The 16,738-nt window shown below is 59.1% G+C and overlaps 1 protein-coding gene across 1 annotated transcript in view; it reads left to right on the top strand.

The window, feature by feature from the left end:
- The window catches only part of DNAAF5 (dynein axonemal assembly factor 5), a 48,387-nt gene that overhangs the window by 5,264 nt on the left and 26,385 nt on the right, over positions 1-16,738 (top strand). Inside the window, exons 2-5 of the mRNA XM_046667755.1 lie at positions 4-218; positions 2,166-2,350; positions 9,752-9,876; positions 10,257-10,375. Of these exons, the coding sequence (XP_046523711.1) occupies positions 4-218; positions 2,166-2,350; positions 9,752-9,876; positions 10,257-10,375 (644 nt within the window). The remainder of the gene's footprint in view (positions 1-3; positions 219-2,165; positions 2,351-9,751; positions 9,877-10,256; positions 10,376-16,738) is intronic.

The raw sequence follows: 16,738 nt of genomic DNA, 5'->3' as shown, positions 1-16,738 counted from the left end.
CGGCCCCGAGCCCGCGCGCCGCCCGCCCGAGGCCTGCGAGGAGCTGCGCCTGGCGCTCGTGCAGCTGCTCGGCCTGGCCGTGAGCCTGGGCGGCGCCGCGCTCGCGCCCTACCTGGACGACGCGGTGCGCGTGCTGCGCTGCACGCTGCTCGACCCCTTCGCCGCCGTGCGCCGCGAGAGCTGCGAGTGCGCCGCCCGCCTGGCGCGCGCCACCCCAGGTGCCCGCCCCGCACCCCTTCTCCCCCCGCCCCCCAACCTCGGACCGGCCCTGAGCCGGTGGTCTCCTCCTGGACCCCCTCGCGCACTCCACGCTCGCTGCCCGCCTAGCCCGCATCTCCCCACCGCCTGCCTCGGGCCGGCCCTGAGCGGGTGGTCCCCTTCTGGACCCCTTCTCACGCGCCACCGCAGGTGTCCCCCTCCTCACCCCCTGCCTCGGACCGCCCCTGCCCCTCCCTGAGCTGGTGGTCCCCTCCTGGACCCCCGCAGCCGCCCTGCTCTTTTCCATCCGGTGGTTCTCAAAATGCAGACTTCCGGAGACCACCCATGAAATTGTGTTCAAGCGTGTCTGGGATGGGGTGCGTTCTGATAGCTGCCTCTCGCGGGGGGGTGGGGGGGCTGTAATCCGGGTGGCTAAGGGAACACACTGAGAAACACCACTCCCATCTTTCACCACTTTTCGTCCCCGTTTCTCACGGAGTCCACCTGTCTTCTCTCTGTGGCTCGGACTGCTGTCCTAAAGGGAGGCAGGTTGCTTCTCTTTTGCTGCCTTTTAATCCATTCTCCATTGCTTTAAAAACCTAGTCTTAACAGGATGTTCCGTTTTCCTAAGTAGCCGGTTCTGCAGGGTCTTGCCCCAGTTTCCTGTCCTTGCTGTCTCAGGCTGGGACGTGCGATGGTAGGGGGTACCTTCTTAGTCCTTTTGGGAGGGCTTCCAGGAGGAGGGAGCGTTTAAGCTGAGGATCAGGGGTCGAGAGGGAGCCAGCCTCGAGGAATAAGCTTGGCAGTGAGGAGCAAGAGGGAGGCCAGGGTGGCTGGAGGGGTGAGGCGGGGGGGCCGATGGATTTGAATTCAGTGTTAAGTGCAATAGGGGAGCCAGTGGAGGGTGCGGACAAGGAGTGTGATAGACTCCGGTTCTGGTTTATGAAAGACGAGTCTGTGCTCGTGGGGAATGGACTACCCAGGTGGCAGCAGAGGAGATAAGGCAGCCAGTCGGGGGCCATAATCCATGTTTAGGTGTTGGCTTGGACTTGAGTGGGGCAGTCTGCTACAAGGGATGGAGAAAAAGGGACCGGCTGCGAGATGGACTACAGCCCCTGCCTTCCAGCCTTGGCCTGTTCCCTCACTAGAGTCTAAGTTCTGGAAGGGCGGGACCATGCCTCTTGGTACTCAGGGCATACAGCTCAGTGCCGGCCTGCAGTAGTGCTTACTGACTGTTGAGTGAAGTGCTGTTCCTCCTGCTTGAAGCGGCTCCCCACCTCAGCCCTCCTCCCCTGCGCCAGCGCTGCTGTGCGAGGCGCCTCCCTCCCTCCCCTGGCCCGAGGCTGGAGTAGACCAGCTCCTGCCTGGATGTGAGGACCTGCCTGGGGGTTAAGGAGCTCACCTGGGGTCTCTGAAATAGCCGTCTGTGGGTCTCAGCGGCAGCATTGAGGCCAGAACTCCAAAACCAGAGCGTCAGCCTGGCTCTCCCTGGGGACCTTACCCGTAGGAAGTGGCGTGGCGTCGCCTTGAGCTGTGCTGGTCTGGCTCCCTGCACTAGTGCTGGGTGTCTGGCTCTGGGCGCTGCTGGGTGTGGAGACACAGCGTCCTTGGGCTCGGTTTTTCCTTTGGCCAGCGTCCCTCTCAGGCAGCAGCCCCAGGGCTCCCCTCACAGCGCCCATCTTCAGCTGAGGTGGGGCCAAGCCCCAGCCTTTTCCCTCTGGTTCCCCAAGCCTGTGGGTCATAGAGGTAACCTTTGGGTCACACACGCTTCTTGTGCTTCTCCTGGGGCCGGAGGTGCAGAGCTGTGCCTGGCAGGGCTAAGCCGTGTGCCAGCTTGCAGCAGGGACCCACTGGGAGGGGAAGGAAGGTCCGAGGCGCAGCGGCCTGTTCCGGGAGCCCGTGGGGTTGGGCGTGGCTGAGGCTTGTGGACAGCAGCCCGGGTAACTGGTGGCCTCCCCTGTCTGCAGACCACTTCCACATGCAGTCGGAGTCTTTGATCAGCCCGCTGATGCAGACCATCTCCCACCAGCACTGGAAGGTGCGGGTGGCCGTCATCGAGGCCACGGGCACGGTGATCCAGTTCGGCAGCGGGAAGTCGGTGGACGACGTGCTTCCGCACTTTGCTCAGCGGCTCTTTGATGACGTCCCCCAGGTAAGGGGAGTTTCTCCTCCGGGCGGTCCCCCCTCCAGCAGAGGCATGCCCCATGCAGTTTCTACTCGCTCGCCCCCTTTTCCTTTTTATAAAGGTATTACATGTTACCGCAAACGTCCTTTCATCGCTCCCAGTCGTTGGGCGCTCCTACTTCACGTCTTTGAGAAGCTGACGGAGAGCTGAATTGTCTTAATGTATTTGTTATTCTTAATTGCAATAATGTGGAAGGGGACTATTTCCTCTTAGGAACAATGTCTAAACTGCGTGTCCTCCACGGTTGGCAGAGGCGTCTTCGCTGTGCCCATCCATCAGGCAGATTTAGCTGAAAAGCCACAGTGGTTCATGACCCAAACCGCAGAGGACAGGTTGGAGGGTAACTCGTTCTGCTGGGCTTTGGGGCCCGCTGAGAGGTGGACGGACAGACAGATGGGGATCAGAATACTGGGGTTTTTGTTGGCAGAAGTCAGCTCGGGGGGCATGTTGTGGGTCTGAGGCCACAGTTGGCTTATAAACCTTGGCCAGCCCCAACTGCCGGGAGCAGGGCCGAGGCCCCTGAGTGCAAGTGTTCTCCCAAAGGGTGCGGATCACAAGGGGGAGCTCGTGCTCACGGTCACACAGGGTGAGAGGCCCAGTGGGTGCTGGCAGGAGTCATCCAGAGCAGTCAGAAAGGGCCCCTGCCTCAGCCACCTCCGGCTGCTTCACGTCCCGCTGGCCGTAAAGCACACCAATGAGAGGTGGCGTGGCCTGCTCGCCTGTCGTGGGAACGTTAGCCGCTCGCGTGCAGCACTGTGCGCCAGCCTCTCCCATGTCTCATCCACGCACTGTCTCGTTAGTTCTCACAGAAACCCCTCCTGTCTGCTTCACTTCCCCGGGGGTTTGGAGGCTGTGTGACCCAGCTGGCGCTTGTCCCTGGCCCAGGTCTGGTGACATCGGGGACCACTCTCCTGCCTCCCAGCCACAGGCACACTGGGTTTCCTTCCCAGGCACTTTGTCCGTTTTGTTTTGTTTTTTTAAACGGCTTTATTGAGCTCCACTTCACATCCCATACAATTCACCCATGAATGGTATGTTTGTTGTGTTGAAACATTGGCGTGTTCTGTGTTTTTGATATGTTACGTTATTAATTTTTAAGTTTTCTTGTAAAATATATTTAACGTTAAGTTTGCCATTTTAACCATTTTAAGTATACAGTTCGGTGGCATTAAGAACATTCACGAGGTTGTGCAAACATCACTACAGTCCAAAACTTTTTTTATCATCCCAAACAAACTCTGTAGTCATTAAGCCGGAAATCCCATCCCCCCTCCCCAGCCTCTGGTCACCTCTGATCTTGCCGTCCCTCGGAACTGGTGTGTTCGGGACGGCTCACGTAAGTGCAATCAACACGTGATCTGCTTCGACTGGCCCCGTTCGAGGTTCATCGTTGTGGCGTGTGTTGGTGCTTCATTGCTTTTTATGGCTTGCTAATGTCCGTCATGTGGATGGACCACGTGGTGTTTAGCCGTCACCCATCGATGGACATTGGGGCTGTTTCCACCTTTGGCTCTTGTGAGCGGAGCTGCTGTGAACACGGCTGTTCAGTGTCTCTTTGGGTTCCTGCTTCACTTCTCCTGGGCATGGACCGAGGAGTGGACTTGCTGGGTCCCGCGGTAACTCCAGGTCCAGCTTATTGAGCAACCACCAGTGTCGCCCACGGCAGCTGCACCGTTTTGCGTTCCCACCAGCAGTGCACAAGGGTCCCGATTTCTCTGCATTCTTACAACACTTGTTATTCTGTTTTTTGTTTGTTTGTTTGTTTATAGCCATCCTGGTGGGTGTGAGGGTGCCTCCTGCGGCTTGGTTTGCATTTCCCTGACCATTGGTGACATTGGGCACCTTTCCTGTGCTTATTGGCGGTTACTTGTTTCGTGAGCTGTAACATTCACCTCGTGTGACTCAGATACAGTTCTGCTGGGTTAGCACGGTGGGCAGGCAGCCTGGGAGGGTCGAGATGCCTTCTCTGATCACACGGAGAGGCTAGAGGTTCTCACCGCTTGTCACGGCTTCCCCCACTCCGTCCGACCTGAGTGGGCAGGGGGCGAGAGGAGCGGACTGGCTGCGCTGCGGGATGATGGCAGCCTCTCAGCAGGAGGCAGGCTTCCCGGAGCGGATGGTGTGAAGGCGGCAGAAGAGAGTCGCTCTGGGCTTTAGGGGCCGGGACAGGTGAGGACATACCAGGGCCGGGGTGACACAACCCCTGCCTGGATGTCGCTTCAGCTCTGCTGCCCGGGCTTCACCCTCAGGCTGTGTCCCTGAGGCGCAGCGAGGCTGCCAGTGGGGCGCACGCAGAGACGGAGGGAACCTTCCCCACGTGGAGCCTGAGTCTGTCCGCTCATCTCGTGGGGCCAGGTGGAGTGGAGTGACCGTGGGCACCGCTGACCCCTCCTGGAGCTGGGGTGGGAGGGCACAGCAGAATCGGGCTCTGCCGAGGGCGGAGGAGGGGGCAGGGCGCTAGGTGGGCACCAGCACTGCCCTGCACCTGCCACAGGTGCTGTTGCCACTCCCCAGAGACCCGACTGCGAGGGCAGCTCCAGGAGCGCGGCCCCGCGTGGACGCCAGGGGAGAGCAGCAGCGCTGACCAGGGCGCTGTCTCAGCTTCTTCCAGCTGGAGGCAGAGCAGATAAGGATGTGGCTTCCTTGTCACAGATCAAGTGCTTTTCCTCAAAACACTGCAATAACTATGTGTCGACAGCTGTCTATAAACAGTAAACTGCGTATCGATCGATAGCTGTCTATAAATACTGTTACTATCGGCAGCTGTCTGTGTAGCGTAATCGTGTATCCATGGCTCTCGGGAAACACTGTGTTGATAACTCTGCAAACAGCTAAGTGTGAGAAAGCCGGCATCCCGTTGTTGGCCTAACCATGGACGTTCGGTCCCCTGACTCGAGCGTCCTAAGGTTTGGATCCCTGCAGACGAGGAGGAAGTTGTGGGAGGACTGCTGCCATTGGGGCATCACGGGCAACGTTCTGTGTTTTGTTTGCTGACAGGCTTTCCCAAAACTTTGGTCTGTGACTCTTTTTTGTTATTTAATATTCCAAAACAAGTGCTTTGCATTACTGAAACTATTTTCACTTTTATTTTTTGCCAGTGGGGTTTGATTTGCTCCCATACAGTTCCCAGGGCTGATTGAGGTGGGATTTCAAATCTGGCTTCTCAGTTGCCCGCCAGCTTTCACGCTGGCTTGGGGTCTCGTTAACGGGGTCACCAGAGTCCCTTACAGTGAGTTGAAGGGGACGTGATCGTGCTGTGCTTTTTGCTTGGATGTCAGCTCTGGGCCTCAGCCCCTGAGCTCACTTTGACGTCAGCCAACACTTCGCAGGTGCTGGGTCTCCTGCAGACTCGGCCCCCAGGACTTCGCAGGCACCCTGTGGGCGGCCCAGGCCGCGAGAGATCCTGCCCACAGTCTGGGCGTGAGGTCCTCACAGCCTTGGAACATTTAGAGAGCTCTCAGCAACTGCTGGGCGCCCAGCCTGCTGGACTGAATCCTGGGTCGTTGAGCTCCATCGTCAGGGGCTGCCTGGAATCAGCCTGTTCTTAGTGCTTTACTTGAAGCGACCCATTTGGTCCGTGCAGCCCCCTGTGGGCGGGAGACTGTGAGGATCTCTGTCTTACCAGCGAGGAACAGGGCACAGAGAGGTTCCAAGCTCACCCAGGTGGCACAGCCAGCTCAGTACGGGCAGTCCAGCTCCCAGAATTCTCTCTCTGGTGCTTCCTCACCACCAGCCTCCAGGACGTGTCTGAGGACATGGAAAGGGGGGTGTCCCAGGGCCGCAGGGGCTGACCTTGCTTCCTCTGGGCCAGAAAGGCCCACACATCTGGCTGCGTGCAGCGTCCAGGTGAAAGGGCGCCAGGCTCAGGTTAGGTCGTCGTCCGTAAAGAGTGGTGTGTGTCCATCTCGGCCCTTGGTTGCCCTGGGGTCCCCCTCACTTCAGGAACTCGCTGCGTGTTGCTGGTCTCTGACTGTGGGTGAGGAGGTTTCAGTTAGAGGGTTGGTCCCGTGTGCTGTGTGTGGTGCAGATGTGGCTCCGACCCGCTGCTCAAGCTCCTGGGACGTGACCTGCGTGGGCGTCCCGTGGGAGCCGCCGGCAGGGCCACGTTCAGCGGGTTGCAGCTCACCTGGCCTCACCTGCCCCACTGCTGGTGGCCCCGTGGGCGTTCGGCTCAGGTCCTGAGGCCTTTCTGAGCACCTGCCCTCTGCCAGCACCTGATGGAGTGCAGGAAGGAGAGGTGCTGCCCCAGTCATTGCCTGGGACCTGGTGGGATCAGTGCCAGGCACCTCCCAGCTGCTCAGGAGTGATGCATGGTGGCGTAGAGGGGTGGGCGGGTGGAAGGGTGCAGGGGTGGGGGGAAAGTGTGAATGTGTGCTCTGCCTGAGTGGGTAACAGGGGAGTCCTAAGGTGAGGAATGAGGGAGGATGCTCACCACATTCCAGAAAGCCCATGGGATGCAGATTCCTGAACCCAAGAGCCCTTGGGGCGGGACCCTGCCAGAATGAACTGGCGCAGGCTTCCAACTCCCATCCTACGGGTGGGGCCTGTTGCTGCTCCTCTCCCCTCCCCCACCCCTCCCCTCCCCCACCCTCCTTTCCCCTCCCCTCTCTTCCCCCCCTGCTCCCTTTCTCTCCCCTCTCTCCTCTCCTCTCCCCTCCTCTTACCTCCTCTCCTTTTCTCTTTCTCCCACCTGAATCCAAATGAGGGAAAAGTAACAACAGAAATTTACCATGGACGTTCATATCCACCTCACAGACTTCATAAAGGTTATGCTGAAATTTTTCAGATTTTAAAACAAGAATGTGCCAGATTCAGTGGAAGCCCTCTTCCTCTTTAATTGGATTGAATACTATATATTTCAAGCAACATTTGATATGTTATTAAAATATTTTGCTGATGCCATTAAAAGCTTTTTATGCTGAAGAGAGGAGTTTATTAAAATGACATAAAATCCTTAAAATCCGAGGCCTTCGGTCAGCGTGGTGGACACAGAGGGAGTGCTCCTAAGTGTTTTGCTTGAGACGGTCATTCGAAATCAAGGGCTGGGTAGAAAGATCTTTCCCCTGCCTCCCCCACCCCCCAAATCTGAGGTCTGAAATGTTCGCACTTGAGGGCTGAATTGGAAAGAGATGACTTCCCCCCGCCCGTGCCTGGGAGCTGCTTTCCGTTCTCTGTGGAACGTGATGAGGAGCGTCGTCAGTTGATAACACATGCTTAGCAGCTGACGGCAGGACATAGCACTAAATATCCTCGTTATGAAGAACTGGGCACGTTAATTTTCCTTGACTTAAGAACTTAAAGTTGGGGGCCAGCCCCGTGGCCGAGTGGTTAAGTTCGCGCGCTCCGCTCCTGCACCCAGGGTTTCACCGGTTTGGATCCTGGGCGCAGACTTGGCACCGCTCATCAGGCCACGCTGAGGCGGCGTCCCACGTGCCACAACCAGAGGCACCAACAACTGGAACCTACAGCTATGTATGGGGGGCTTTGGGGAGGAGAACAAGAAAAAAAAGATTGGCAACAGATGTTAGCTCAGGCGCCAGTAAAAAAAACACACAGTGGGAACTTGCGAGTTAACGGAGAACGGAAGACTGTCTTGTTTGCTCAGCGCTGTTTCGCATGCACAGTTTCTCCCTTTGGCTTTGCACAGGGTCCCAGATGGTGCCGCGCGCGGTTCTCCAGCCAACACCCACCATCCGCAGCCCTGCCTCGGGAGAAGAATGATTCTCGCTCGGCTCATTCGGCTTTTTTTTTTTAATTGACATATTTCCCGCTTAGTCAAACTGTTACTTGGCAGCTCTGTTCCGCGCTGTTTTCTGAGCTGGGAGCAGAGGGCGATGTGTCTCACGTTCCTGCCGACACCAGCTCCAGGCTGACGGGCGGGAGCGGGCCGGCTGCCCCGGCGATTCTCGCTCAGGAGGCGGGAAGCTGAAGGCTCCTTCCTACAAGAGACGTGTCATCTTTGGGGACGTTGCAGTGACTGTCCTGGGCGTGGGGCCTGCAGGTGCCCAACACGGGGCAGGACAGCGAGAGGAGCCGCAGCCAGCTGGATGGGCTCCCACAGCCCGTGGCCTCTGGTGCTGGGGCCCAGGCGCGGCCGGGTCACAGAGCTCTGGAGCGGGTCCTCCTGATGCCTGCCTGTCACCCTGCAGGGCCCTGCTCGCTCGCTCGGCAGTTCTGGCGCTGGCTGGTTGCAGTCGGGATGTTTTTAGCGCGCAGATTTGCCCAAGAGGGACGTTCGCTTGTGCTTTGGTCGCTGATTCCATGCTCGCGTCAGTTAATAAGAACGACCCCATTTGCCTCATGTTGTGCCTCTTTGTTTTCAGAGGGTTTAACCCTCGCAGGGGTTGCAAGGCAGCACGGAGCCTAGCGCCTGCACGCCTCTCGCGGGCGGGGTGGGGGTGGGGGCCCGGGACTGCTGAGCTCGTTCCAGGGGCTCCGTGTCAGGCTCCGTGCAGGTGTTCTCCTTTCTCCTGAGGGGCCGGTGACACGGGTCCTGTCGTCCTCTCTCATTTTCCAGAAAGAGGATGAGCTTGAGGGAGGAGAGTGCGCTTTGCCCGTTCATGTGCCCTGCTGGAGCCGGGGCTCAGCCCACCACAGGCAGTGACAGGCCTTCGGTGGGCACTGCTGGGGCCCAGCCCCTGACCTGGGCTGCCTGCAGTGCTGGCTGCTGATGGCCACAGCGGGTGGAGCCTCTCTACCCCGAGTGCCTGCCATAGGGTCCCCTCCCAGCCGCACCTGGCAGACGCCACAGCCGGTGGGCCCCTTGCTGGGTAGTGCCGTGGTGCCGCCCCACGGCAGGGCTCCTCCAGAGGCTCGGCCCGGCTGCTGCCCTCCCAGGTAACTTAGGGCGCCTGGCTGCCTGGCGCAGGGAGCTCAACCTCGGGCACCAGGTGTGTTTCGGGCCGTTTCCTCTGTGGCAGGTGAGGTGGGTGGAGCGTGCCATCGCCTGGTCAGACAGCCCGCAGCAGAGCGGGCGCCCCGCCGGCCCCTGGGAGTCCCTGGGGCTCCAGGGCCAGAGGCCTGGGTGCTGTGACCTCGCAGGGCACACTTCCTAGCCGCTGGCCAGCAGCTCGTGGAAACGCCCATGGTGACACAGCGCCCGTGGAGCCCAGCAGGGAGGCTCCCGCGTGTGAGCCCTGCTTCGGCTGACAGAGGGTTGGGCTGGAGCCACGAGGACTGGCTTGGGCAACAAGACACAGCGGCCCCGACGTGTCCTCGCCAGGCCTGAGCCTCAGTGCAGGGCTGCCGGAGCACCGGGGCCCCAAGCCCGCGTCTGCCCCTGGACGGTGTCCCCATGGTGGCCCTGCTGCTCCGCGTGTCCCCTCGGCGTTTCTCTGCCCGGCATGAAGCCGCCTCTTTTGCGTGCAGGTCCGGCAGGCGGTGACGTGTGTGGTGGGGGGCTGGCTGCTGAGTCTGCGGGACCGCTACTCCTTCTTCCACAAGCTCATCCCGCTGCTGCTGAGCAGCTTCGACGACGACGTCCCCGAGGTTGCGTAAGTGGCCAGGCTGTCCTGGAGCGGCCGTCAGGCCCCCCGTTTGCCTGGCTCCGCGGCCCCTGCTGTTGCAGGCGTGGGTCCTCCGTCCTCTTCCCCAGGACTTGTCGTCCCTACATCGTCATCTACAGTCACGCTTGTTTGCTTTGCTGCGGAGTCTCCTTGTGACGCCCACCCCCCCCCACCCCCGCCCCGGTGCCCTCATTCTAGATGCCGCGAGGTCATGGGGCGTCCGGCAGGCCTCTGCGGTTTTCAGTACTTTGGGCACACGCATAGAAGTCAGTCGCCTTCAGTGCTGTCAGTGAAGCGCTCAGAAGCCCCACAGATGGCCTGGTCCTGGGCCCCTGCAGGAGCTCCCCTGACCTGTGTCTGTGCTGCAGGCGCGTGGCGGCCAGCCTCTGGGAGCAGGTGGGCCTGCAGTGGCAGAAGGAGAACGAGGAGGACCTCAAGGACAAGCTGGACTTCGCCTCTCCGGCCCCAGCCCATCACCCGTCACCAGGTGAGTGCCGCCTTCCCCAGGACAGTGATGGGGGCTGGGGGCTCTGAGGGGGGCCCGCGTGACCCTGCACTCTCGGGTGCCCCCCGGCAGCGCTCGGCTCTTCCTGCGGACGCCGCCTGGGTCTGGCCCTGGGTGGGTGAGGGTGACGCATCCCGCGGAGCTGTGGCTGGTGCTTCAGCGTTTTATACGAGAAGCTTTTGTAACTTCATCTGAAGACGCAAACACGGGTCACGGGGGCCGCGGCCCTGCATTTCGGGGTGATTTCCGCGGTCGAGGCAGAGGCTGCCATCCCTTCCCTCGCTGCGGGGCCGACCTGCGCGCCCCTGTGTCAGTGCTGGGAGCAGGTCTGGCCGTGGCTGCAACCCCCTGTGGCCCTGGCCTGCACGCCCTCGGCTTTTCTGTTCTGGAAGCTGCTTCCTCTCGTGGGTGGCGTGTCTCCAGCTGTGCTGGATCAGATGCCGCTGTCACCGCATCTGCATGCACGGCGTTTCTTGACGTTAGACAGTAGCGAGGTGCACGCTGACGAGGACAACATGTAGCACCCGAGGCAGCCAGCCGCACACAGACCGCCTCTCCTGGCCTGGTCGGGCAGGCGGTGCGGGCCAGCTGGGCCTGGCGGGACGTCGTGGCTGCTCAGGACAGCATCAGGACAAGCACTGCAAGCGGCGTTGGGGTGATGTGAAGTTTGTGGTCGGCAAACGAGCACCTCCCCCTAAGACACAGCTCTCATCTCCCTGTCCACACACGCTCCGCTCCTCCATGCCATGCGGTGGGTAAGGGGGATCACACGCGTTCTGGAAAAGGTGCAAGAACCAGCTGCTGGCAGCATTTTTCTGTTTCCCTGAAGCCCGAGAACACACTTTTTAAAAATGTAGAACATAGACACCCGGGTTTGGAGTTTCCTTTGCAGCGCACGCGCCCTTGCTGCCTGTGAGGGAAGTCGGTTCTGAAGGTGGCGCTCGTGTTTTGTCAGAGCATCTCCCTCCGCCCCCAGAGTTAGCCTGCACCCCGGGCAGACCGGGAGCCCGTGGGGTGTTTATTGACAACACATCTCCACTAGGTTCTGGCCGTTGACAAGGAAACAGTCATTCTCTCCGGATGCGAGGTCCAGGAGGGCTGTGTGGCTCGTTCTCTACCAGCCCTGAGGCTGTAAGCTGGGTCTTCACATCGCACTGGCTCCCTGGCCCCGCGTGGCCCAGGGAGACTGTGCTGGGAGCGCTCTGGCTGCCCTGTGCTGTGCTGGTGGTTTGTCCTCGAGGTCACACTCAGGCATCGGGGCGTCCTGGACAGGCCGCCCTGCAGGGAGGACCAGGGTCGCGGGGCCAGGGACTGGGAAGATGCAGGCCTGGAGGTGAGGTTGGAGGGAGGGCCAGCCCAGCGCGCACTGCACGGAACACAGGCAGCCAGGCGCACGTTCCAAGGCCTGGAGACCGTGGCTGTCTCATAAATGCTGCTCCCGTTAGAGCAGAGTAAATTTAGAGCTGAATTACAATCAAAGTTAGTGGCATGAGTGCTAGGTTTCATTGGATTTTTGGCATTTTTCCCCTAAAAGTTTCCCCTAAAATTTTTCTTTCTTAAAATTTGAATCTTAAATCTAAGTTTTCAGGGGGTTTTTTTTAACACCATTTCGTATGTCCAATTATGTCAGTTGTCTCCTCAGAGCCTCGCCAGGCTTGTCTCGCTGAGCCTGGCCTCCTGTGCCTCCCCGGCCCCCAGCGCCGTCTGTCTCCCTCAGGTCCCCTGACCACACTCCAGCCCCTCGGGACAGGCTGCCTTCTTGACCTCTGATGTCATTTACGTCAGGAAGCTCACCCTTCACAGATAGAGTTCCATGAGTTTTCACAAACACAGGTCCCCACCCCTGCAGTTAAGATCTAGAACGTTCCATCGGCCCCGGCTGCCTCTTGCCCCTGCAGCTGCCTCTCTGTTGTCTTTCCCTGTAGTTCTGCCTTTTCCAGGATGCGTGAGCGACACCCCACAGGCAGCCTTCTTGTCGGCCTCATCTGCTCGGTGCACCTGAGGCTCGCCTGTGGCTGCGTCAGAGCTTTTCCATTCTGTGGGCGTCCCGCAGCTTTTCCCTCACCCGCTGAAGGGCACGTGGTGGTTTCCAGTGCTGGGTGATCCCCGATAGGGCTGACGTAGGCAGCTGCATACAGGCTTGTGTGAACCCACGTCTCCCAGATAAACTCCTGGGAGCAGGGCTGCTGGGTCGTGTGGTGGCTATGTATGGTTTCATGGGGACGGCCACGCGGCTCTCCATGGCGGCTGCATATTTGCATCCTGCCAGCAGGGGAGGGGAGTCTGGCTGCCCCGTCCCGGCCGCGCTCGGTGGGTGGGGCTGTGTTGGAGGCATCCTTGCTGGGTCCTGCAATGGCTTCCCTGACGACAGACAATGCGGAGCATCTTGTCATGCACTTATTTCATAGTCTTGTCCTCAGCTGTCCTTTGGTTAAGTGTCTGTTCAGATCTCCAGTCCATATTTTCAAGTGGGTGGTGGTTCTCTTAGAGAGCTTGAGCCGTGCTTCCTGCCGTCTGGGCGCCATCCTTTGTTGGGTCTGTGTTTGCGACTCTTCTCTGGCCCAGCTGTCTTTGAAGTCCCAGCTTGTGCCCACCTGGTGGCCCTGGCGGGCACTGTCCCCCTCCTCCTCACCTGCTGCTCCTCGTCACGGGGCTCGGCTCCTGCCTCACCACTCAGAGAGCCACTCGTCGCAGCCTCCCTCCTCCTGCCCCGCTTTCTTCCCGTCGCCTTCCTCCAGCCGATGTCATGCTGTCCTGGGTCAAGTGTCTGCTCGTGCTCTGAGAGGGCACGCGTATCTACAGCCACATCGCAGCACCTGGAACAGGTGCGCCAGGCATGGCGTTGGCTCAGCAAGCGTCGGGTGCGCGAGCGAGTGGGGGCTGCGCCTGCTCCCACCCATGAGGCTGGACCGTGACTGTGGCTGAGCGGCAGACGGAAGGGACGTGATAAGGCGCACAGGGCACTGCCGATAGACGCTGTGCTCACACGTGCCGCCCTGTCACACGAGGAATTCAGAGAGTGTGTTCCAGGACCAGGGGTCTAGTCGGAACCCTTCCTGACAAAGTAAGGTGCGTGTGGCGTAGAAATACAGTCTCTTTACTACACAGCTTGTCGTGAGCTCTGCAGACACACTGTAAGCTTCCTGTTACAGCACTGAGAAAATCTCCACTTTCAAAACCAGGCTGTGTGTTGAAAGGGAAGACGGTCGGGGCATCCGTTGTCTGCCTGAGCGCAGTGCTCCTCTCGTGCGGAAGCTCAGGTTCCTGCTTGACGGGCATCTGCACATCGCGCCCACGAGCCGCCAGCAGCAGATCAAGTGGTGACAGCGGGTTCCGGAGTCCTTTCTGCTCTGACATCAGCCTCTGTTGAAATGTTTTCCTTGGTGATGGTCGAGTGAGAGGGGAAGCACCTCGTTGTGACGGTGGATGGTTTGCCAGGTCTTTTATCACGGAGGATGGAGTTGGCTTTTTTTTTTTTTACCCATTTTAGAAATAAGTAGTGTTCCCTCCGAGGAAGCAGGCTGCCATGTGGCTCGTCTCCATAGTTCCCTCGTGTTCTCTCACTCCCCCAAGAGCCCAGACCTGCTCTGCTCAGCCTGCATGTTTCATCCGAGTGCTCAGGAAGATGGGGGACCTGAACAGGCGTTGTCAGAAATGGCGCGTTGTGCAGAGGAAACGGGCCAGGCAGAGGAGAGCCTGACTACAGAGGCGGGTTGGCATCATGGGGACCAAGCAGGGCTCCGTGGTGTGGACGTCAACCCAGTCCGAACTTGCTCTGGGTGTCGGGAGTGGCTCCCCATCTGAGGCTGGAGGGAAGAGCAGAGCCTCCCATTTGGAGGCTGTGTCACCCTGTTCACGTGGAGCAGGTGCCAGTCTCCTCCTCGCACAGTGAGGAGCTGAGGCCCAAAGGGGATGTGGCTCGTCCCCAGGCGGCAAGTCGGGACCCGCACCTAACCGAGCCGGGTCTCGGATTCTAAGCTCCTGTGTCTCCTGGTGACCTGCCCTGACCTCCTTCTCGGCTGACCCCTCGTCCTTGCACCGAGGGGCCCCCAGTTCTTCAGGAAGATCAGTCGCTCCTCGGGGACATCTGTGCCTGTGAACAGCCAGGACCTCGCGCAGAGTGCCCAGCGCCTCCTACGTGCCGCAGGCAGTTGCCTCACATCCCCACGCTGGTTTCCGGCAGGCTCGGCAGCGCTCCCAGCTGGCATGTCTGACTTTGCTTCAGTTGTGACAATACAGTGGCTTACACACGCTTGCCTCTTGTCTGCCTGCGTTGGGTCGCTCAGCCTCGTCCTGCAGACGCTGGCCAGCCTGCGCTGTCCATCTGCTCTTTTGCAGACGTCCACTGGAATTGTCTTGGCGTGCTTTTTGCTTGCTAAGTACTGCAATTATGTTTTCAAAGAAGAGATTACTAGATAATGGCTGAGCGTTCTGGGCACCTGACCAACCGGCAGCTTGGACTCTGGACTTAAGTTAATCATCACTCAGACCTCAGGGCACATCCTTGGGATTTCCCTCTGCCCCTACGCAGGATAAACAGAAACACCTACCTCGTGTTGTTTCTGAATCAGAACCAACCAGATCTGGGAAGGAATATGGATGTGGAGAGCCAGAACTCTCGACCTTGCTGGGGGAAAGGCACATGGTGCGGCCACTTTGGAAAACAGTGTTAAACTTACAGTTACCCTGTGGTCCAGCCACTCCACCCCCAGATAAACACTCAACAGAAATGGAAACTTGTGTCTGCCCAGGGTTTTTGTGTCGTGTTCACAGCAGCATTATTCAAAATGGCCCCAGAGTGGACACAGCCGTGTCCTCAGCTGATGAAGGGATGGACAGGTGTGGCAGGTCCATGTGGTGGAGGCGTATCCGGCCGTGTGTGAGAGTGGCGCTTGCTGCAACGTGGGGAAATCTCACAAACACCGTGCTGAGTGAAAGGAGCTCCTTTGTGTGAAATCTCTGGAGGAGACAAAGCCACAGGCACAGAGAGCAGATTAGTGGTTTCCGGGTGGGGGTGGGGAGTGACTGCAGACAGCACAGGGGCCTTCTTGGGGTGATGGACGGTCCTAAAACGGGGCTGCGGGGTGATTGCACAGCTGTGTGAATCCCCTGACACTCAGCTCACAGGACTCGTGAGTGATTTCCACAACAGGTAAGTTATCCCTCCGTAACGCTGTTTTTGAGAAACCCGCTGAGGCTGGAGTCACTGTGAGCAGTCTGTTTGTGCAGTTAGTACAGGTTTACTGTGGCCTCTCTGCCCCCGGCACAGGAGACGGGGGCTGGACGGACCCCCTCCCTCCCTGGGCTTGATCTCGGGGACAGCTGTCAGCGTGATGGGCCTGGCCTGCCTCTCACCCAGAGCCGCCGTGCCCCCGGGGCTGCAGGTGCAGGAGCCTCTGCCTGGAAGACAGGCACCTTGACAGCAGGCAGCCAGGGGCAGCGCTTCTGAGTGAATCTGAGATAAGGCACTTCTGGGAGGGGAGCCGAGGTCCCTTCCGGAGCCTCTTGACCACTGGTGTCTGTTCATGTCCTCGTGAGCAGTCTTCTCACAGCCACGTCTGATCGGGGCGGCTTTCGGTGCAGATAAGCCCTTATGTGTGTGCCTCAAGCTCTGGGCCTTCGTCGTGTGTCCCGTGGAAGCCGCTGTGGGAGGTACCCGCGCCCAGGGGAGAGAGAAGGGTTAGTCCCATCAGACTGATAGTTGTCGACATCACTGCTTTGGAGACTCCTAGGTGCCCGTTGTTTGAATTCACCCTGTGAACCGAACAGTTGAGCTCAGCCGGGGGTTCCCAGGACCCCTTTCTGTGTCTAAGCACAGCCTTGGGCTTGCTGGGCAAATGCTGGTTGAAATGCCAAACGTGAATAAAGAAGATGTACTTAGACCCTTAGACCCAGGAGTTCCGCCAGGATTAGGAGTTACTCCTGTAGCTGTACTGACTGCGTGTACAGGGAGAGTGACGGGACCTCCTCGTGGCAGTGGAAGACTGACAGCCCTCGGTCCCTTGGGGGCTGGCACAGGCAGCCGGGCACTGTGTGGACAGCAGTTCCAGAGCTGCCATGTGCGTGCCCGGGAGATCTCTGATTGCAGATGGATGAAGGATGTGCTGTATTTGGGGTGTGGGGAAGGTGGGTGCCCGTGTACTTGCAAACACACAGACCGTCTCCAAGGTGCCCCAGGGAGGGGATCGAGAAGCTGTGCACAGGGTGGGAGGGCTGCTCAGCTCTTTATTCTCTTTGGAACCCTTGGTGGGTTTGTTTTTTTTTTCTAACTTTGTTCATGTATTAACTTTTAGGAAAGAAACCAAAAAGAAGGTTAACAACAATTGGGTCAATAAATTCTTTTTG

The sequence above is a fragment of the Equus quagga genome, chromosome 7 (assembly GCF_021613505.1).
Source record: "Equus quagga isolate Etosha38 chromosome 7, UCLA_HA_Equagga_1.0, whole genome shotgun sequence".
Classification (NCBI taxonomy): Eukaryota; Metazoa; Chordata; class Mammalia; order Perissodactyla; family Equidae; genus Equus; species Equus quagga.
This window is presented reverse-complemented; position numbering and strand designations above follow the sequence as displayed.